General features: G+C 43.7%; 1 protein-coding gene across 1 annotated transcript in view; it reads right to left on the reverse strand.

Moving 5' to 3' along the window:
• Positions 1 to 6,770: 6,770 nt before the first annotated feature.
• CELSR1 (cadherin EGF LAG seven-pass G-type receptor 1) overlaps positions 6,771 to 22,681 on the reverse strand; it is a 157,783-nt gene continuing 141,872 nt past the window's right edge. Inside the window, exons 29-35 of the mRNA XM_066633634.1 lie at positions 21,118 to 21,243; positions 18,816 to 18,952; positions 18,339 to 18,442; positions 16,985 to 17,149; positions 14,273 to 14,515; positions 12,062 to 12,326; positions 6,771 to 10,074 (exon numbers count right to left, since the gene is read on the reverse strand). Coding sequence (XP_066489731.1) covers positions 10,050 to 10,074; positions 12,062 to 12,326; positions 14,273 to 14,515; positions 16,985 to 17,149; positions 18,339 to 18,442; positions 18,816 to 18,952; positions 21,118 to 21,243 — 1,065 coding nt within the window. The 3' untranslated portion in view covers positions 6,771 to 10,049. The remainder of the gene's footprint in view (positions 10,075 to 12,061; positions 12,327 to 14,272; positions 14,516 to 16,984; positions 17,150 to 18,338; positions 18,443 to 18,815; positions 18,953 to 21,117; positions 21,244 to 22,681) is intronic.

Genomic DNA, 22,681 nt, shown 5'->3' on the forward strand with positions numbered 1-22,681 from the left:
TCTTACCCCCTACCCTTTCTTTTCCTTATGTGTCTGTCATTTGTTTAAATAATAATTTGGAAAGTCTGCTTGTATGCAGGGCTTTGTCACTGTTAATCTTGTGTTTCTGCAGGGCCCTGTGTCTTTTCAGCCACTTTAAGAAATAAGTTACCGTATTTTTCGCTCCATAAGACGCACCTGACCATAAGACGCACCTAGTTTTTAGAGGAGAAAAACAAGGAAAAAAATATTCTGAACCAAATAGAGTAATAAAATATTTAATAAACTATAACAGAATAACATTTGAACCATGTAAAGTGAACAGCAGTCAACAGTGGCATTAAGGACCATTATCACTGTCATTAACAAATGGAGAGACTTAAAGGTTTGAGCACTCTAGTATTCTGGAAACTCCAAGAACTCATCATCGCTAGAGTCAGAATTTATGAAGCTCACAAAAGCAGATGCACACAAATAGGGGATCACATTATCTTTCTGCTACAATGATGTTCTGCCAAATTCCAATCCACTGGGCCTCGTGCCCGCTTAAGGCTGATCAGTCCCCCTTGTGCAACTCACCAGTGCAGCAAGCAAAAATGAGTCCAGTTCCAGTCCACAGATGCCAAGTAAATCAGTCCCATCATTCAGAGTTACCAAATCAGAGTCCAGAGCCAATAAGCCAAATTACAGTCCAAGGTCAGGTTCCAGGTAGGTCAGTTAAATCCACCAGGGTATCCAAGTCCAGTCAGATTCCAAATTCAATAAATCCAGCCAGTCTCCTCTCCTACCTCCAACCTGCACTCCTTCAAAACCCACAAACCCTTTCTGCCTCTAGTACTCCTTATATCCCTGAGGACCCTATTGCCTTCCAGTGGCTGCACCTGTGCAGCACCCTCTGCTGGATGCCCAGGCCTTACCCTTAAAGGGGCCACTGCTGACACCACATCTACCTCCTCACCAGATCTTCCTGGATTCCAATACAAGGGGGGGGGGGGAGCAGATCTCTATACAGACCAGTGCAAAAACAGGGGAAAGGTGTGGGGGAGGTAAGATCTTTGTATAGGCATCACAGCAAGACCATTGCAAAACCCCTTGCACACAGAACCAACAGAAGGAAGTGGTGGGGGGGGTGCAGATCTCCATACATACCAGTGCAAAAGCAGGGGAAAAGTGTGGGGCAGATAAGATCTCTGTATAGGCATCACAGCAAGACCATTGCAAAACCCCTTGCACACAGAACCAACAGATGGAAGTGGGGGGGGGCGCAGATCTCCACACATAGCAGTGCAAAAGCAGGGGAAAAGTGTGGGGCAGGTAAGATCTCTGTATAGACATCACAGCAAGACCATTGCAAAACCCCTTGCACACAGAACCAACAAATGGAAGTGGGGGGGGGGGTGCAGATCTTCATACATACCAGTGCAAAAGCAGGGGGAAAGTGTGGGGCAGGTAAGATCTCTGTATAGACATCACAGCAAGACCATTGCAAAACCCCTTGCACACAGAACCAACAGATGGAAGTGGGGGGGGGGTGCAGATCTCCATACATACCAGTGCAAAAGCAGGGGAAAGGTAAGTCATCCCCAGTAGAGCCAATGGGGCTCACTCCCAGGGATGAGTGCACTGGAGAAAAGCCTGCCAGCGCCTCCTCTCCCAGGGAGGAGTCCGTCTCAGTCCCTGGGCTCCCTGGACTCACTCCCTAAGCTCGCTCCCTGGGCTCACAAGCCTGCCAGGGGCTCACTCCTAGGGATGCGTGGACAGGAGAGAAGCCCGCGATTGACTCATTTCGCCTGAGATGGACTGATAGCTTGAGGGTCGACATAATGAGCACCCCTGCTCTAGGGGCTTGCTCAGCAAGACTGCCATCCCACCCAACCACCCCCGCTTTCCTGGGAGTGAGCCCCAGTGACTCTGAGACTTACTTCTGAGTAGACACGTGGGCTTTCTCAGCGAGCCAGCCATCCCACCCACCCACCCCCCCTTTCCTGGGAGTGAACCCCAGTGACTCTGAGACTTACTTCTGAGTAGACACGCGGGCTTGCTCAGCAAGACTGCCACCCCACCCACTCCGCTTTCCTGGGAAGTGGAGCCGAGCAGAGCGGGCAGGGGGCGGGGCCAGGGGCGGAGTTTTTTTTTTTTTTTTTTTTTTTTGCAGTATTCGCTCCATAAGACGCACACACTTTTCCCCCCACTTTTTTGGGGGGAAAAAGTGCGTCTTATAGAGCGAAAAATACGGTATTCTCAAAGCAGTAGGCAGATTATCTAAAAAGTCAGCGTTTATATATCTAGAAAACCCATGCTCAGATTCAGACAAATGTGTTCCAAATCTCTCTGGTCTATTCCATTTCAAAGACGCTCTTTGACTTCAAAGCACTTCTCGTTCCTTTTTTTGTCTTTCTTCTGGACTGATCTATCGCCAAAACTGATCTGAATCTCTTACCTCTGGCACCATTCTGGAAGACAAGGTGTTGTTCTTTACATGTACTGGAGACGACAATCTTCCAGGAACGATTGGTACAGCCGCAGGAATAACTTGGCTAGGACCACCCAGCGAGTCCATGTTTGAGTGGGATTTGATCTACCTCTGTAGGTTTGTATGTTGGGACCTGTGTGTGAGGGTTGTAGTAGCTCAAGGACAACTTTTGAGAAGGTAAATTTTCCTTGAGTGCTTTAAAAACAGCTGGACCTCTTGCTTAGGCTGACCTCTTCAACCTATCAATAAACTCTATATCTACAGTGGTCTCTTGACAGCTGTAGTATCAGTATTTGTGGATTTGACTATCCGCAGATACTGGGGATTGACCATGGGCCGCATCTGGTGCAACTTCCGGGCTGCGCCAAGGCCCATGACTCCCTCCCTTGGCCCAAGGTTGCCCCAGAATGCATTGTGGAAGTGCTTGGGGAACACTTCTGTGATACATTCTGGAGCACGCCAGGGCCAAGGGTATGGGGTTGTGGACCTTGGCGCAAGCCAGAAGTGGCTTCTGAATGCACCAGAGGCTGTCCTGAAGCCAGTGCAATTTGTAGACCTAAAGTAAGGAACCTTTGTAGTTGTAGACCTTTTTTTTTTGTTCTTACTTCTTAAAAACTTGTTTTTAAGTTCTTTAAACCTTTTTAAACTTCTTTAAACCTTTTTAAAGCAGATTTGGCCATCAGTGGATTTTGGTATTGGGGGGAGGGGGGTTTGGGAATGGAACCCCAATGGATGCCAAGGGCCCACCGAATATCATTTTGCTTTGTTTTGTATAGTGGAGAATTTTTTTTCAGCCTGTGAAATAATGAACAACAAAACCAGTGACTTCGGTCTTTAGTAGTCATCATAACCCCTTGTTTATCAACAGTTCACTTTTCAGAGTGATAACAAAGCAACCACACATTGTATTATGAATTATACTAGTACAATGTATTGTGTTCTACAAAGCAACTTCAGGAGGCAGAAATCACTGATTTAAATTATGTTTTTGTCATGTAAATTGTAAAGTACAATTGTTAATCATTTGATATGCCAATAAAGGTTTCAGAAAGAAAAAGAATTATGTTTATAAATGTATATGCAAGTCTTTTTTACTTGAAAAAATTGACTGCTTTGCTAGATAAATACATTTGCCAGCATCTATTTCTGAAACTGTCAGCAGTTCTATCATGCAAGCAGTTTTACAATCACAGAAGCTAAGAGTGAACTGGGTTCATAATTTTACCTATAGTGGACATAGCTCCTCAAATTCAGCAATCTTTCAAGCTTATGGATGGATGGCAATCTTCCTTTAGCAATGTGATCGTTGCAGGACACTGGACTTCAATAAAGTCTTGTATACCAGCAGGTGCAAGAAGAAAGCACTTTTCTCTTACAACAGCATTGTACATGTTAACTGAATTTGCAAAACTTCTGTTTTCTCTATGATCTGTGGATTCACCCTTAAGTTCAGCACCATGGGGGCATTTCTGTACTGAATGTCTCCAGCCAAAGCAGGACTGCGCCCAGGCCAAATAAACCCCAGTAGAAAAAAACCTGCTAATTTTCTATCGGCAGTATCAGAAATGAAATCTTTCAAAGAGCAGTCAGTATGTGAGATTGTTAGAGCACTTCAAATGAAGACTGAGAAAGGCATTGCTAATAACACTCTGTATGCCTTTTGCATGGTTGAATACCAGAGAAAGTTTTGTTTTACTTGAGCATGAGAAATTAGTATTCAAGATCTGGACAGTCTTTCTCATGTACTTAAGCCTTTTAAATAGCTTCTTTGTCTGGAAGCCAGACCTGACCAAGGCTGGTGCCAATAGCCAGGTAACTTCGGCAAATGCTTGGCGTATCGAGGTTTCTGCTCTCCCGTTTTCCATTCAAAATGTTGCCTAAAGCAAATTCTTCCTCCCTAATTGCATTTTTATTATTACTGCAAAATGTTAAGTTTTGAGTTATAAGCAGTATCAAATAACTATAAAATAATTATGTTGAAAGGCTGCCACAAATTGCTGTTCCTGGCATTATTAACTGCTATTCCAATTGCTGCTTTTGAATAAAATAATTTTGTAAAAAGTGTTACGAACAAGGAAATGATGGCTGTGTCACTAACGTAATCTTAGGGAATCAAAGTGCTGGGACGGAAGCAGAGCTGTACTGACCACTCTGGTTCAAAATACAATGATTGATCTGAACTCTCTTTGGCTTTTAACTGCAAGGTGGTCAGCAGGATTAGAACCCAGAATGCTGAAAGCTCCGTATTCCGGTATATAACAGGTGTATTCTGAAAGCAGAGGATGTGCTTGCAACCTGAGAGCTATCCCTATCTAAGAGAAGGCAAGGAGAGCCAAGCCATTGGCCATTCAGAGACGCTGAAATAGACTCTTCAAGCTGGAGTATTTAAATGAGTGCATATTAGCAAGGCTGGTGGCGTAGTTGAAATGTGAGTCACTGGCATGGTTTCTGTTCTGAGCTGGTGGGAAGGCAGTGAACATTCTTCCAGCATCTTATGAGTGTGCCTATTTTTTTTAACTGCATTCAGAAGTTCAAATGGCTGTTCTATATAAAATGTGCTGCAGATCCTTAATTACAGCTACTTGTGGCTTGCTAAAAGATGCAGAACCACTCTGTCCAGCAGGTGATAAGAATATAAGAGCAGCCCTGCTGGATCAGGCCAAAGGCCCATCTAGTCCAGCTTCCTGTGTCTCGTAATAGCCCACTAGGTGCCTCAGGGAGCACACAAGTCAACACAGTGCCTATATCCTGTTGCCACTCCCTTGTATCTGACACGTCATAGACAGCCTGCTTCTCATGGCTTGTAGCCTGTGATTGACATTTCCTCCATAAATCTATTCAATCCATTTTTTAAAGGCATCTAGGTCAGATGCCATCACCACATCCTGTGGCAAGGAATTCCGCAGATTAATTATATGCCAGGTAAAAGAAATATTTTCTTTTGTCTAATGCTCCCGACACCCCGTTGTAGTGGATGTCCCCTGGTTCTTGTGTTGTGCGAGAGGGAAAAGAACATTGCTCTATCCACTCTTATCGACTCTTGCATAGCTTGATGTCTCAGGCACCTTCTTTCTAGACTGAAGAGCCCCCAATACTGTAGTCTTTCCTTAAAAGGGAGGTGCCCCAGCCCACATTTTGGTGGTTCTTTTGCACATTTTCCATGTGACGTGAACCACAGCTGCAATACCCCAGGAAGAGAAAGGGCAGTGTTTCTGTCTGCTGTTTCAAGGCTCTTAAGAGGGCTGCAGCTGATGTAAAATGTGGTTGTCTGTTTCCTTTTGCCATGGATTACTGGGACCTCAAAGGACTACTGGTACATACATTGTGGTGGCTCCCTTTTGGCTTCCCAGCATAATTCAAGGTGCTGTTAATTACCCCCAAAGCACTTATAAAGTCTGGATCTAATATACTACCAGGAGCTCCCCTCCCTCCAGCATTTCTCCCAACAGCCTTTGAGATTCCTGTTCCTCAGCCTTTTCTACCTGCTCACTAGAGAACAATAACCTCATGGGGTGCATGGGGTTTAGGGTGAAAACCAACAAGCGGATCGACAACTCTGCACCATGCAACAGAAAACAGAAAACTGCTGCCCTAAAACTGGGCACCTGGAACGTACAGGTAGACCACAGCTGCGCTACAAGGACATCTGCAAGAGGGATCTGAAGGCCTTAGGAGTGGACCTCAACAGGTGGGAAACCCTGGCCTCTGAGCGGCCCGCTTGGAGGCAGGCTGTGCAGCATGGCCTTTCCCAGTTTGAAGAGACACTTGGCCAACAGTCTGAGGCTAAGAGGCAAAGAAGGAAGGCCCATAGCCAGGGAGACAGACCAGGGACAGACTGCACTTGCTCCCAGTGTGGAAGGGATTGTCACTCCTGAATCGGCCTTTTCAGCCACACTATACGCTGTGCCAGAACCACCATCCAGAGCGCGATACCACAGTCTTCCGAGACTGAAGGTTGCCAACGTAATTCTCTTGGTATAACACTACAGCTGTGAACCAGCTTTCTAAGATTACTTGCTCTCTGGACACCAGTGGCTTTCAGAAGACAGGTAAAAACTTGCCTGTCTAGGCAAATATTTAAAAATATTTAATCATACACTGAAATGGTGCTCTTTTTAAACTGGAAAGCTGTTTTCTTTTATGTTTCTTTGTGGTACTGTTTGCTTAAGTGATTTATATCTTGTCTTTCATCAGTATTTTACTGATATTTCTAAAACTGAGTTGAGTTTCCCATTTCAGAGAAGCAGAAGCCAAGCTCTCAAGGGCTGAATGTTCCTCTTGGTGTCCTGTTTTTATGGAAACATGACCAAAGCATACATACAAATTCAAAACCTTAATTTATTGTTAAGTTCTCCACTCAAATGTGCTTCAATTCCAGTGTTCTGCAAATTAATAAATATACATTTGTTTAAAAAAAAAATCCTCCAGTGTCTTATCTGCCATAAACTTGAAAAAAATAAGCTTCCATTTTTTTTCTGTGGCTAGCACACCTCACGCTCTGCTCTGCCTGCAACAATTCTGATAAAAAATAACTACCTACATCTCACTGGGCAAAATATACACACAGATGTTGAACAGCTGTAACATCATTCAGCACATACCCAAGTGTGATGGACAGATACTTACATATTCAAAACTCATTTTTTACATCAATGTTTCACACAGCATGAAAGCAATAATTTTTTAAAGAGCCAAACTTCTTTTGTAAAAGGCCTCTTCAGAAAGCAGGGGTGTTAAATTGTTAGGGTTAAAAAAAAAATTCTGATTTTTTTAAAAACAAGTTATTGTGTGTATAACTAAATATAACTTATTTAAAATGATACCTGAATGTAGCACAGATGAATTAGAAACTCTACACCCAACTGAATCCACAACCCTCTAATATGTGTACTGAGCATATTTCCAACAAAGTATTTTTAAGGTCCATTGTCTTCAAAGGTAAAGACTTAAGCACATGTTTCTGAAATCAGTGTTCACTGTAGCTGGATTGTGCCCACAATGTGTGTGTAAAAATCCAGTGAGAAAAAATTGAGTTTGGAGGTCAAACATTACATATATATGACAGAAAAGGTCATGCATTATATAAATTATGAATTGTAGAATGTCAACCAAACGACGTCTTTTTTTGTTGGAGAGAAACACTTTTCTGCACAGAAATTACAAAGTCTTACTCAGGAAAGTTCTAGACATGCAAGTCTTGAAGGTAGTGATCTGGCTTAGGCCCAAATCCTAACCAACTTTCCAGCACTGGCTTAGCAGTGCCAATGGGACATGTGCTGTATCCTGCAGTTGGGTGGCACTCACAGAGGCCTCTTCAAAGTAAGGGAATGTTTGTTCCCTTACCTTGGAGCTGCATCGCCCTTATGTCAGTGCGGGAAAGTGGGTTAGGATTGCATCCTTAGTGTCTGTAAAAAGTCCTGAATTTCATTTTCCCCTAAACAAATATAAACTCTGTAGTACAAAAGGCATTTGTGTTGCATGACCAAAGATTCTGAATTATGCTCCTGGATAGAATAAACACTGTTTAGTTGCAAACATACATCTTAATAGTTACAGCATTCAATTAATAGGCAGGCTTGTTCAGTAATTATGCTGATTAAAGTTGATATCTTGATTTAAATCGAGCTACTGTGCTTGAGAACACTTGAAAAGATCTGCAAGCTAACAGATTGCACTTAAGTGTTTTCTTTCATTTTTGCTTACTAGAGAATTCCTTAATCATATTTGGTCTGAAATCTGCTTATAAATATTAACATTACTGGAGTTAAGAATAATGTTATTTAACACTAGATGTGATTGATACTAAATGCAATGTTTTCAGAAGCAGAAAAAGGGAATTTTTGAGGGATTCCCACATTCTGTAGGAATAAGCCCCATTCTAAGGATAATGAAATCAAAGGGTCTGTCCCTGTGCAACTTGATTTAAATCTTTGTGTGTAAAGGCACCCTGAAACGATTCTTGGGAATTTGCTGGAGTGCTCTAGCTAGCAAAGTTCCCATCAGTAAGGCTTGACCATGGCTGAAAACTGATCTTTATGATTTCTACAACCATTTTCCCTAATGGAACATTTCTCAGAAAACTGTGAAGCTGCAAGTTTGGCAATTTCAAAGGGGCTTGCATAGGTGCAATTCTTAATGGATTATGCTGAGAGATGGACTCATTCGGAGTCACAGGCAAAGGCAAAAGGCATAGCATATAAGAATTTGCTTTCATATTTTCATTTCCCAAACCTCATTTGTAAACGGAAACAGCATATGCTAATAGGCACTGCCAACTATGTCCCTGCATGAAAAACGATGCTTCATTCATTGTAGAAACCATGTGAACAGTTGCTAACCACTAAGAAATCAAACTTCCTTAGCTTTATTTTTTCCCTGCTCTGCTTTGCCAAACAAAAGGGGGGGATTCTGGGGGAGAAAAAGCAGGATGTTCATAGAAAATTCATTGGTTGGCTGGCTGGCAGGAAAAACGCCAAGAAAAGTGAGCTTAAGGAGTGGCCAACATGCAAAGTTACACTTTAATATGAAAAATAGATAATACTGTAAAGGGAATTACAATTGTACTCAAAAGGCCAATGTCAAATTCTAAGTTGAAGAAGGGATCTGAACTTAACCACAAAAATAAATTGTCTTTACTTAAGTGAAGAGTGAGAAAAGGGCCAGGCGACCTTTAGCTGCTCAGAGAGATTTTTGTTGGTTGGTTTGTGCTGAGGCTATAAAAATACATATTGTATCCTGATAAATTCTGATGTCTAAAGTCATGACAGTGTTTTGCTGCTTTTTAAAAAAAAAGACTGCATCACAGATTAAGCTGGGCTTGATACAGGCATTAGTTAATATTTTTTCCCCTCAAATGCCAAATTCAAGGACATGTATGCAATTCTTTTTTTTAATATAAAAAAATCAAAGCTCTTTCATAATTGCTCTGCTGCTATCAAATGTAAGAAAAATCAGTATATATATATGAAATGTACAAAAGAACTTTTTTTAAAGATTCACCATACAAAATATATAAAATTATCTACATATATTTATATATATTTATATCAAAACGATGGTATTTTAAGACAGTGTCCACCACAAGCTGGTGTGGAAGCTGGCAAAGGAATTAAAAGGGCACTTGTGATACATCTTCCTCCTGAGTTCAGTAGTTCCAACAGACAGAATAAAACCCCAACGTCTCCTAGGCCCAGAGGGGCTCTGTTTATTGTATGTCCATTAGATTATTGATCATTTAGGTGTAAGTCATTGACTGGTATGGACAGCCCCATTGGGCAGCCCTTGAAAATTGCTATGGCTCTGTCCAGTTTTCCAAACAGGCCTTTCTTCCAGTGGTTAGTTCCCATTCTGTCTCTCCACTCGTTTTGGCACAGTTTTTGCAGTCAGGCGGACATGGGAGTAGCCTTATCGAGCACCTCACAGGAAACTGGGAACAGACACAGGTAGGCCATAATGTTAAACTTGCTCTGGATGCGAGATCCTTGGCATTCCTCTTTATGCAGCAAGGGGAAGATGCAGACTTGAGAGGTTCTGGGGAAGTGGCATCAAAACTGTGGATTCCCCCGAGGTGCAGCAGTCGTCACAAGTTCCTGATGATTCAAATTGAAGTTTCATTACTGCCTCTGTTCACAAGAAGAAGTAACAACCATGCAACTTAGGGTTAAACACAGACAGGTCAACAAGTCTAAGTGACACTACCTAGTTAATTTAGTATGTGATCATGCAGGGGGATAGCCATGCGTCAACAGCCCAAGCATCTTACAAAGAGGCTCCTCTTTGATGCAGTGCAAAAGACAAAAAGGGGCAGGTAATGAACAGAAAAGGGTATTCCTGCACAAAAGTAATTGATCAAGAGTAAGTATTTGGTTAGAACCAGGAAATAATTTTGCCCTTGACCTCGCAAAGAGCCAGAACAAATGCAACTGTTGTGTGGGAAATGACTCACTGGGGATCAATCCTGTGATTATTTTGCACATGCAAATACAGTAAAATATTGAGAGAATGGAGTTTTTTGTAAAGGGGACATCTGTCAGGTCCTGCAGCCCTGTCTGTGTCAATCATCTTGCGGAAGTTTTCAAGCCTTCTTTGGAAGTCAGGTATGTAACATGTTATTGAGTCAATTTCCTTTCAAATGTTACTTGAACCATGTGGAAAAGACTGGAATTGGGGATGGAGGGGCGGGGAAGACCCTTTTTCAGGTGCATGGAAAACAGACCCTAGTTGAAAATAGCCACGTGGATATTTCGCAACTGGACAACCATTAAATAAGCCACATGATGAAAGTAACATTTGTTCTGGCTCTTAGTGTACAAAGTAGTTCAGTATTCCAGTCAGGGACTTAGAACTAGTTCAGATAAATCTGCAAAGTAGCATCAGGTTCTGTTGCTGGAAAAACAAAGCATGGATGAAAATATCCACATGGAATTATTATCAAATAACCATAAAAACTACATGGAAACATCTAAATCACATAATAAAACAAAGTAACATTTGTTTGGGATGCAAATTCTAATTAGTCAATGAGATTTAAATTAGTCACAATTACCCTGGTCAATTGGTTTCAACAGCTCTTGCTTATGAACAAACTGTCCGCATTGATACTGTGGTCTATATGTTCATTAAGCTCTCTGGCTTGTTTTTTACTCTGTAAATGGCAGCTAAGGGGGACCCAATCTGGATCAGGATCATGACAGCAGCAAACCCCCACATCCCATGCCATAGCCCTATCCCAGATCCTCTTCACCCTGCAACTGCTGTTACAGAATAAAAAATAAGTAGAGGTGTTTGAAAACAGTGTTATTTATTTTACTCAGAAGTAAACCCATTGGGTTCAGTATGGCTTACAGCCCAATCCTATGCATGCCTACTCAGAAGTAAGTCCCGTTAGAGTCAATGGGGCGTACTCCCAGGAAAGTGTGGCTAGGATTGGGCTGTTAGGCTGTAAACCTTTCTTACTGACCGGAAACAAATTCCTCTAAAAATAAGCTCATCAGCTGTACTAATGGGTTTAGCATAATATGCAGTTTGGCCCTTAGCTATCACTGATGATTTAAAAAAAAAAATGTTTGGGTTTATTGGCTAAACTAGACAACTCACAGGGCAAATTTCACAGATCTAGGAAAAAAGTAAAAGATGGATCCTGGTTGGAAACTATCCTCTCTTCAGCTATTCTTCAACTCGTTTCCCAACAGACAGTCCTGACAATCAGATTTCTCCTGCAGGTTTCATGCCCTTACTATAAAACATCCCAGCATTGCTTCAAGTGGTCAGCCTTAGAACACACAAATGTTAATTTCAATAAATTTCAGAAGGGAAAGTGTTTTTGTGAAGTTTTTTTAAAATTTGTTTTAACTGTTTTTAATTGTGTTTATATTTTTTGCATTCTTTTATTTATTGTTGTAAGCCGCCTTGGGTCCCTTCAGGGAGAAAGGTGGGAAATAAATAAATAAATAAATGTGAAAACAGAACTGCAGCAGTTGTCTGCCAGTCTGGCATTACTTCCTGAAAGAATGAAGCCTATATAAACTACAGAGAAACAGGCAAACACGAGAAACCCAAGACAGGCCACACTGCAGAGTAGGGAACTGCAGTTTGCAAACGGGCACTCACTCAGAATCGGAGGTCTCAGCAGTGACTGTTCCCAGGTGGACACTCATGGCCAACCCATTCATTTGCTCCGGAGGCTGATCTCTTCTCGGGTGTTTTATTGTTACCCCAGAGTCCGAAGTGGAGCGGATTCCATTGTTAGTCCCAATAGAAGGCGTTCTGGATGGGATCGTGGTTTGATTATAATCTGAAAGTTTTTCCCGCAGCCGATTCTTCATGTTTTTGTCCACTAACGGAGGGGGGTAGGTGGCTTTGTTTTTCAGGATGCCTGCAGTGGAAAGAAAACAGAAGACATGAAAGCTTTCTGAAAGCTGGTGGTTGTTTTACATAATCAGAATTGAAACAAATTCAAAAGCTGTATTTAGTAACTGGCTATTTTCTTTATATAGCGGGCCCTCGGTATCCGCAGGGGGTGATCCGTTCCAGGACCTCCTGCAGATACAGAATACCGCAGATAATGAAATCCCAGGGGAACAGCGTGGCACCACAATTACTTACCTGGAGGCCATGCCTGGCCCTCTGGAGGTTGTGTGCACCCTCCTAGCCTCCCCAGAAGCCCTCGCCCCCAGATGGGACTGGAAGGTACTTCTGGTTTGTGTCAGTGACTTCCAGTCATATCTGGGAGGTATTCTGAGGCCCTCCAGCTGCGGGTTTGGCATCTGTGGATACTCAAGTCTATGGACACCAAACCCATGAATAAGGAGAGCCCACTGTATGGTGGAATAAAAAAAAAATGTTCAGCCTGTAGTTCTTGTGCGCACTATCAAGTGAGGTCTAATACTAGTCTGAATACACAGGCCAACACACATTTTGCTTCCTTAAACGTTACACCAATTCCTGGGTATATTTGGGATGCCGATTCCAAAAATGGCATCCGTTTTGCCCTATCACGTCTAGTTTTGGAGACACGGCATAGCCTCTTTAGTGAATGGTTCAAGCAGCTTCCTCATGTTGAGTTTGTACTTGTTATGTGTTTGTTTATATTTGTTGTTTGTTTTTATTTTGGAAAATAATAAAGGAGGGCAAGAGGTCTGGTCTAGAGGGTAGAGCCTCCCTCTGCCTGAAGATAACATCCACAAGGTCGCCAGTTCGAGGCCACCGGCACCGTGCAACCTTGGAGCAGCTGACAAGCTGAAGCCGAGCTATTCCATCTGCTCTGAGCGTGGGAGGATGGAGGCCAGAATGTGAAGCCAGATCGGATTGAAACACCTGAATGCAGTGGTTCTTGAAAGAGAGAACCTTCTTTCAATTGTAAAAATCCCTATTTAATAAGGGATTTAAATAAAGCCTGCCTATGTAAACCGCCTTGAATAAAGTCTTGAATAAAGACCAAGAAAGGCGGTATATAAATACCTGTTGTTGTTGTTGTAGTTGTTGTTGTTAAAAAATAACAAAATAAAAAAACTTTTCTGACCCTCAATTTTGTAGGCCTGTAATATTATTCATCAACTAGAGGATGTAAGTGTAATATGGTGGACATAAGCCACCATATTAGTACCCCAGTCTGATCTTCCTACAGTTTTTAGTTATTACAACATAAGAACAGCCCCACTGGATCAGGCCATAGGCCCATCTAGTCCAGCTTCCTGTATCTCACAGCGGCCCACCAAATGCCCCAGGCAGCACACCAGATAACAAGAGACCTGCATCCTGGTGCCCTTCCTTGCATCTGACATAGCCCATTTCTAAAATCAGGAGGTTGCACATGCACATCATGGCTTGTAACCCGTAATGGACTTTTCCTCCAGAAACTTGTCCAATCCCCTTTTAAAGGTGTCTAGGCTAGACGCCAGCACCACATCCTGCGGCAAGGAGTTCCACAGACCGACCACACGCTGAGTAAAGAAATATTTTCTTTTGTCTGTTCTAACTCTCCCAACACTCAATTTTAGTGGATGTCCCCTGGTTCTGGTGTTATGTGAGAGTGTAAAGAGCATCTCCCTATCCACTCTGTCCATCCCCTGCATAATTTTGTATGTCTCAAAATTGTATGTCACAAATTGAGACAAAATTGTATGTCTCAAAATACAACTAGGCTCAAAGAATGTAAAGGAAGGTCAGCAAGTTCACTCCACCCAAAGCCCTTCAGCCTGGTTTCCTGAGAGCCACGTAACACCTTCAGCAGAGGCAAACCTATGTGTGGACTCATCGGGGAGCTGCAAGTGTTCCCAAATGCCTCTTTCACGGGCTACGCTTTTCCCTCCACTTCCGTACCTTTCCTCTGTTCTGGCTGCTGGCTGTTCTGCTGGGCGAGGGGCTTGTTCTCCTTTTGCTGCCCTTCCTTCTCTTGGTCCGGAGGGGATTCACCAGTATGATTCACTTGATTTTCCCGGTGAAGTTCCACATTCACCTTTGTCTCCACTTTCAGCGCCGGCTTGGCACTGGGCTCCTCGCCGTCACTTGCTGCGACGCCCTCAGAAGGCCAGTGGGGTTTCAAATGGTTGGGAACTGACTCAGCTGCAGGATGCAACAAAATAAAAACAAAGAAAAAAGCCCGTATGTATATTAGTGACCATCTAAATGAGCCTCTCTTCTCCAAAGCATTTTCTCACAACTATCTTTGAGAGACAACATCCCTTCACGGTCTCATAGAGGTCTCATTTCTCACAGCTTGTGCTGAATACCAACATATCTTAAACCACTGGCGTCACTAGGAGGGTATGGGGGGGTGCGGGCCACACTGGGTGACGTGCCGGGAGGGGGTGATGCGCCCTGGGGGAGAACACGCTAACACCGCAATTTTAGGAGCTGGCCCATCAAGCCATACACTATTGGATGTGGAATTCCCAGCGGAGCGCAATGCAAAAAACGGAACTGAAATAGCTCATTTCCTTCAAAAGTTATGGCCAAAAAACCAGAAGGAAAAAATGAATGGATCCCTATGGAAAGTGAAAGTGAGCCGTATTGCACGTTTACTCGTGGGTAGGCGAACTTGCCATAGTCCGTCGGAAAGGGCAGGCTGAGAGGAATGCAAGGACACCAGAATGGTCCCGATTCAATGAATGCAGCCCCAAAAAACACAAAAGGGAGAAGGAGGTCCCTGCCTCCCTCCCAGCACTGTCTGTCTAGTGGCTGTCTGCTGGCATTCTTTTGCCTCTTTTTAGATTGTGAGCCCTTTTGGGACAGGGAGCCATTTAGTTATTTGATTTTTCTCTGTAAACCGCTTTGTGAACTTTTAGTTGAAAAGCGGTATAATAATAATAATAATAAATATTGAGCTGGAAACAAAGCCATGTGGCTGCGAGTAGGTGAACTTGCCTTAGTCCATTGGAAAGGGCAGGCAGAGAGGACTCCAAGGATGTCAGAATGGTCCTGAACCAATGAATGCAGCCCCCAAAACACCTGAGAAGGAAGTCCCTCCCTTCCTCCTGCCATATTGAGCTCTATGGGAAGTAAACTCAGCCACATGGTCGCGTTTACTCACAAGTAGGCAGACGCGCCTTGCCTTTTAGTCAGACCAAGCAAAGGGGAATGTGAGGCCACCAGAAGGGTCCCAATCCGATGGAACTGGAGCACAACAAATGCTCCAGAAGGCAGCCCCCCCCCCTCAAGAAGGACAAAAAAGAGGCTTGAACTGGTAAGGGGAATGTTTTCTATTTTGCACTTGCAAAGCCAGGTGGATCTTTATCTTGATATGCTTGAAATAGAAGAACTTTAAACTGAGCACTGGCGAGGGCTGGAAATCTCACTGATTCTTTTTTTTTTGGGGGGGGGGTTATTGCAGGCAGGCTACACAGTAAGCCCCATTGACCACTATGGGACTTACTTCAGAGTAGACAGGCATAGGATTGGGCTCACAGGCTGCAATTCCACCCACACTTTCCTGAGAGTAAGACCCATTGACCACAGTAGGACTTACTTCAGAGTAGATTCACTTGGTGGAACAAGACTGGCTCCCCCTTATTTAATTATTTTTTATTTTAATTTAATTATTTATATTTATTTTAATTTGCTTGATAATGTCACTTCTGGCCATGACATTTCTTCCAATGGGCCCTAGACAGATTGTCATTCTAAAAAGTGGGTCCCAGTGCTAAAAGTTTGAGAACTGCTTCAACAAGGTGTTAGTAAGTTGACATGGAAGTTTGTGTGTGTGTGTGTGTGTGTGTGTGTGTGTGTGTGTGTGTGTGTGTGTGTGCGAGAGAGAGAGAGAGAGAGAGAGAGAGAGAGAGAGAGAGAGAGAGAGAGACTCTACAAGTTTTCACAAAAACACTAAAATCAGAGTTTGGAGGAATACCATCATGTTACATATCAATCAATGCGTAATTTCATTCAGAATGCAATGAAACAAACCACATTGAAATATCTGTGTTCTATCAAAAGGTACAGCCAAAAAACCAGTGAAGGTGGGGTGATGGTACATCGCCACTCCCACCATCTAGGGCGTTGCCCCGCCCACTGCATGGGGTGACACGCAGGCCTCCCGCACCGGGTGACGTGAATCCTAGCAACGCCACTGTCTTAAACCAGTCTGTGAATCAGATTAATATACCATTGTACTCTTGGGGATGTGAAACAAAATAGCAATGGACTGCTCTAGACCAGGGGTTCCCAGATTCACCTAGGTCACAACGCTCCCGCAGCCTCTTCTTCCTGGCTCAGCTGAGCGCTGCAAAATCTTGCTGGTTCCCAAAGTGTATGTCGCAACGCTTTAGGGCATCGTGGTACAATCACAGGGATGCCAAGGGACGTCCCCAGTGGCCCCTCCTACCTGTTCCCCTGCATGCTGCTATCTTGGATCTTTTCCCATGGCATCCCATGATGCTCTAAGGCGTTCGGACATACACTTTGGGAACCCCTGCCCTAGAGCACTGATCCAAACCTACACCTTCCAAGAGCACAACCATGATAGCCTATGAAGCACCCCATCTCTCTCAGTTCTCTCTGTGCAGGAAGAAGCCACAGCCCTGGCCATCATCCCCTTACCTTTGGGAGTGCTATGGAGTGGGCCCCGCTCATTGCTTTTGGACGAGGCCCTGTTCCATTTCTTCTCAGCGATCACATCGTCCTCACTGTCTGACGAGTGGGAAGAGGCATACGAGCTGCTGTGTTCATCAAGAGACAACTCGCTGTCAGAATCAGAGTCATGCTCTGTGGAAGGAAATCAGTGGAAGACTTGTTATTGAACAGAAGGCCTGATGAACTGTTAAGAATAAATAAAGTTGCATTGGTAGCTCTAAACACCATTTGTGTGTTTGTGTTTATTTAAAAAAAAAAATTCTATCCCATTTTTTTTATTTGGAAGGAAACTTAAGGTGGCTAACCTATAATTAAAGACATGAACAAAATTGAAGCAAACATCAACCACAATTAAAAATATATATGGATATTTCAAAATCAGGTATGAGAGTTTGAGAATGTACATAATATTGTAACACTGGTTATTAATTCTTCTCATCCATTGTAATTGTCTTCTGTTCACACAGAGCTGGTTAACACACTCAATCGGTTGACAATCCTGCTTGCACAACAGAGAAAGGGGAGGTGGGGAAGAAAAGCTCATTTCAATTGAGCAACTTAGGTGCAGAAATACACACGCAGCCCTTGTGGAACTGTGACGGAGGAGCTCCCTATTCTTGAAAAATAACAGTAGACGAACACTTTCCTCATCCACATGGCCTTTGCTTCCCCCTTATTGTGAACACCAATTTGCCATTGCTTCCAAAATGGGCCCCAATGCAAAACAGATTTCATTTTGCTGCATATGCCTGTCCTGATCAATAGCACGTGATGAGTAGATATACACTTTCCTAAGTCTCTATGGATGAGCTGAAGAAGTTAAGAACCATTTACACCAGTGGTTCCCAACCTGTGGTCCAAGGACCCTGAAAAGTAGTCATTGAGGTCTCGGGGGGAAAAAAAAAAGATCATTTCCAGTGTCTTGCCAAGCAAGTGCTCCCCCAGAAAAAATGGATAGACCACCCAAAGCTGCAACCAGCATTGAAGTGTCACCTGCAGCGGTGGGTAGTCCATTCTCCACCCTCTGTGGTAGTCCGAAGGAGAGCGCTTGATTGGGATACACTTCCCCATGGACCACCAGAGAGGGTAGGGAATGGACCACCTGCAGTATCTCACCAAGCTAGCACTTTCCCATGGACCACCAAATTTAATTGTATCTTTTTGTGCGCCCAAGGGTGGGGTTTGCACATGGTCCACAATGATTCCAATTTTTGCCTCAGTGGTCTGTGGGCTCCTAAAGTTTGGGAAGTATTTAGACTTTAAAATGTGGTGGTGGGAGGGGAGCAACAAAGGAAATGCTTGTTTCCATATACATAATTACCATTGGATTTGGAGGGCTTCCTGTGAAAGATGGAGGAATCGCCTTCGGTGTGACCAGCTCTTGCTTGGCTTGATGACACACTGAGCTTCTGTGCAGCTTCGTCTCTAAAAAACAAGTACATTGTCCATATGTAGACATCTCGGCAACACCAGGAGCACACTTGAATTTTGAGTAGGATTTCTCAAATGCAACGTTTTGCCTGGCAGTTCATAAGGCATCAGCAGCAACTGTGCCTAAGCATTTGATCTACATTTTCTTGGCAATGGTTCAATTAACTTTCGTGGAGAGCACAAACACACAAATAAGATGCAATTTTAAATCAGTGCTGAGAAAACAGATTTGCAGAGGCATGAGGCAGGAGAATTTAAACGAAAGTGTCAGTGCAATTACGCTTTTGCAAAAAAAAAACCCAACCCAAAACAAAAGAAACAAAGAGAAAAGGAAAAGCTAGAAAGTCATGTGCCACCACCAGATTACCTGAGAATATGAGCAAGGTAGCTATTGTGACTCTTGGCTGACCTGACGGTGCTGTCTAGGGAGACGGTGGATTCCCCAATAGTGGTGCGGTACATATTTGGTTCTTCTATGTAAGTGTCGTTACAATTCAGAGACCGCTAAGTGGAGAAAAAAAGTAAGAAATGCTCATTATAAACAACCTTCTTCCCTTTAAGAACCATTCTGCAGGCTATCTTTTCAAAGGTGTGTGTTGTTAGAGCTGAGCTACAGTAGCGTAGCTACAAAGGGGTGGCAGGTAACCTGCCTCTCCCACTTGCCACTGCAACCACTCTGGGCAGCAAAAGCAATGCCACCACTGCCCAGAATGGCTCTGATGGCAAGCGAGAGGGGCCAGCTACACGGTGCATTGTGCTACCTGGAATACTCACCGTGCCACCCCTGTAGCTATGCTACTGATGAGCTACACCAGGGGTGCTCAAACTTTCAACTTTAGGGATGCTGGACCTTTAACAAGTGTATAAAAGAGAGAATTTCAGCAGGTGCAACTTTTCATCCCACAGATGACAAGCTGCACCTGCTGAAATTATCTCTCCTACACAATTTTAAAGGTCCAGGATCACATAGCAGGTTCATTTGGTGAAGTTCTGACAGGGCTGTACCGTTTTGGACTGCAAGTTTGGATCTCTCCTTCATACAAAAAGCAACTGAACACAGAAAAATGATAGTCCGAGGGAACCACTCTACGACTGTTCTCCCTGACATGTGATGCTTTTTCAGCTTCTGTGGCAAAGGAGTCAGGCACATGATGCTCAACCTGCAGTTTGAACTGGTACAGCCCAGCAAGGGTCTTGGCATTCCAGTGAGTCCCAAGAATTGGGCATTCTGGGAAATTTCAGTGTTTTCGGTATTAGTCCCAAGGGGGATTAGCCTTGCTAATCTTTTGCTTAGGCCACTTGAAGTCCGATATTCAAGAAGCAGAAAACTTCTAACAATAAAGAGCTTCAAATAGTAAAATGAAACTCTCTGCTTTGGGAAGTCAAAGTTGAAGTGACCAAGGAAAAGATTAGGGCTAATCCCTCATTTGATTCCCATTTCTTAGACATACCATTTTACAGTAAAATATTACAGTTACATTTTATACCTAATACAGACAAAACTGGTACATTACACATGTACTCACAATCAAATACATAACCACAAAAAGATCATGAAGAGTGAACCACCATTGTGACAAAGATGTGTTTGAAGACTTGTAGATACTCCCACAAGCATTCTTTCACATTCTTTTTCACAACTATTGCTCTTTATTCATGTTGCACATCAAATCGACCCTTGGCATCTGCAGGGGTTCCATTCCCAGAACCCCTGCAGATGCCAAAACCACGGATAATGAAATCCGTGGTCCGACCAGTATTCTGGGACATGGAGAGGTCACTTCTGGCCTCTCTGTGACTCAGAATACCATCCAGAGACTTCTGGGAGGCACTTCTAGTTTTCGCTAAACCAGAAGTTCCTGTCAGAAGGCGCTGGCAAACCTTCTGAGTCACCTGTGGAACAGGTTGCATCCAGAACGCCCTTTCTGGGACCTCCCAACGCGGGTTTGGAACAAGCGTTGCGCCAAATTCAACCTGTGGATGAGGAGGGCCCACTTTGATAATTTTTTTATATGATACTGTGCTTTCTAATCTGTCGTTGAGACAACCATTCCAGCACTGAGGTCTTTGAGGATTTTGACAGGCTTTCTGACTAGAACATTAACTATGGACTTGTACAGTTTACAATGAGCACCCCTTCCAATTACAGTTTAGAAAACTATTCAATCCCAAAACTGAATAGAGATCTGAAGGCCTTAGGAGTGGACCTCAACAGGTGGGAAACCCTGGCCTCTGAGCGGCCCGCTTGGAGGCAGGCTGTGCAGCATGGCCCTTCCCAGTTTGAAGAGACACTTGGCCAACAGTCTGAGGCAAAGAGGCAAAGAAGGAAGGCCCATAGCCAGGGAGACAGACCAGGGACAGACTGCACTTGCTCCCGGTGTGGAAGGGATTGTCACTCCCGAATCGGCCTTTTCAGCCACACTAGATGCTGTTCCAGAACCACCTTTCAGAGCGCGATACCAGAGTCTTTCGAGACTGAAGGTTGCCAACAGAAATGAATACAGAAACATACTTTTTAATGTGAAGGCGTATTTTCAAATAAACAGGGTTCTGAGCCTGTTGCTGATGGCAGAGGTTCCAGATCAAATCTGGCATTCAAACATGTGCCTATAGAGAGAGCTATTATTCTGTGTACGTGCAAGAAATAAGTTTGTGAAGTGGCTCTTTACCGTTAGCAACGTAGCTCTTGTTGCAGTGGAGTCATCTGGAAGTGGTTTCTTTCCAGTGAAGGTATTCTTCAAATGTTTCCTGACTTCCTTATTGAATATACAGTGGAAGAAAAAGATGAAGAGGCCCTAGATATTTTGAGAGAGTCCGAGAGGAAAAAGAGAAGTTTGCATTAATATTTTATCCATCTTCATCTTAGTCGTACAGTCCAATGTTCCCTAAAATTTTATTTGTGATAGTCTCCCAAAACGACTTGTGGTATATGTGAAAACAGAAATTACTGACCTGCATATAATTCCTTCACCCTGTAAACTAAGCCACTACCTTCAAGCCACCCCCCCCCCTCCAATGTCTCAGAGACATTAGAGGAAATTATGGGCTGTGCAAGGACACCTTGTAGTGACTGGGGACAGTTAATGGGTCCATCAATACTGCCACATCCTTTAAGGGGATATATGCTAAGAACAGATGGAACGGACAGCATATATCTGTCATAGTGAGGAGGAACTGTCGAATAAAGGAAGAGATTCTTTGCAAACTCTCTCAAAGGCCAGAGTGATCTGTGACACCAGGCGAAGCCATGAAAAACAGCAGCAAGATGAGGCTTCCATCTCCTTCACACAGCAACATCACAGCTGGCAACGAAGTTTCGTGATTCCCAGCTGGCAATGCAGCTGGCCATGATCCGGTTGATTAGGAGAAAGGGTAGGGACAGGGGCTTCAAAAGGGGAGGAAAGTTGGATGAAGTGGAGTTGGAAGGAGCAAAGAAAGGAAAAGAATGAGCAGGAAAAAGGGCTGGAGAAGGGAAAGGTATGGGGGGGGAGGCAGGAGAGAAGGCCTAGTTACAACAGGACGGAGGTGGAGTGGACAAGGGGGGGCAGGAGGAGGACATGGTGATGGAATGGAAAAGCGATGGCTGGAAGAGGAAGCTCCCCAAAGGGGAAAGAGACACAGGATTTGGGAAGGACCAGGGAACAACTAAACCAGCCCCACTAGCAGCTGAGAGGTAGTGACTGCCATCCCCTGGACTAGCCCTCCCCCCACCTGGACTATAACTGCTAGGGGTAAGCCTGTAGCCCACAGGAAAGGTTAGACCCTGAACCAACGAATGGCATCCGTGTGAACCAAATCAAGTGACGTTGCTACTGCCTGAAGACTAATGACAGCAGAACGCTCACTGAGCCGAATCTTTGCTCATGCCACCTAACAAACCCTCTGACATAAAGTATAAAGTTTGGGAACCAGTAGAACCAAGACTTCTGCCTTCCACAGGAGCGGCTTGAACCCGCTCTGGTTCAAAGTTCCAGTCTTTCTACGAGTAGAAGGAATGTTGATGGAGCTATTATTTGTTAAGGATGACAGACATGATTGTACTAGTTCAATCAGCTCCAGATTTACAATTTACAATCTATAGCTTTCCAGCGGGGTCCTTGATGCTGAACAAGTTTGTCATCTTTTTGGTTCTTTAATCCTCAAAGGATTTGAAGTCGTAGTCTCTTGAACACCTTGATAGGCAGTGGCATAAGAGAGAATGACTGAGATTTGGTGAAAGGTTAGAGCAGTGAT

The sequence above is a fragment of the Tiliqua scincoides genome, chromosome 7 (genome assembly GCF_035046505.1).
Source record: "Tiliqua scincoides isolate rTilSci1 chromosome 7, rTilSci1.hap2, whole genome shotgun sequence".
NCBI lineage: Eukaryota > Metazoa > Chordata > Lepidosauria > Squamata > Scincidae > Tiliqua > Tiliqua scincoides.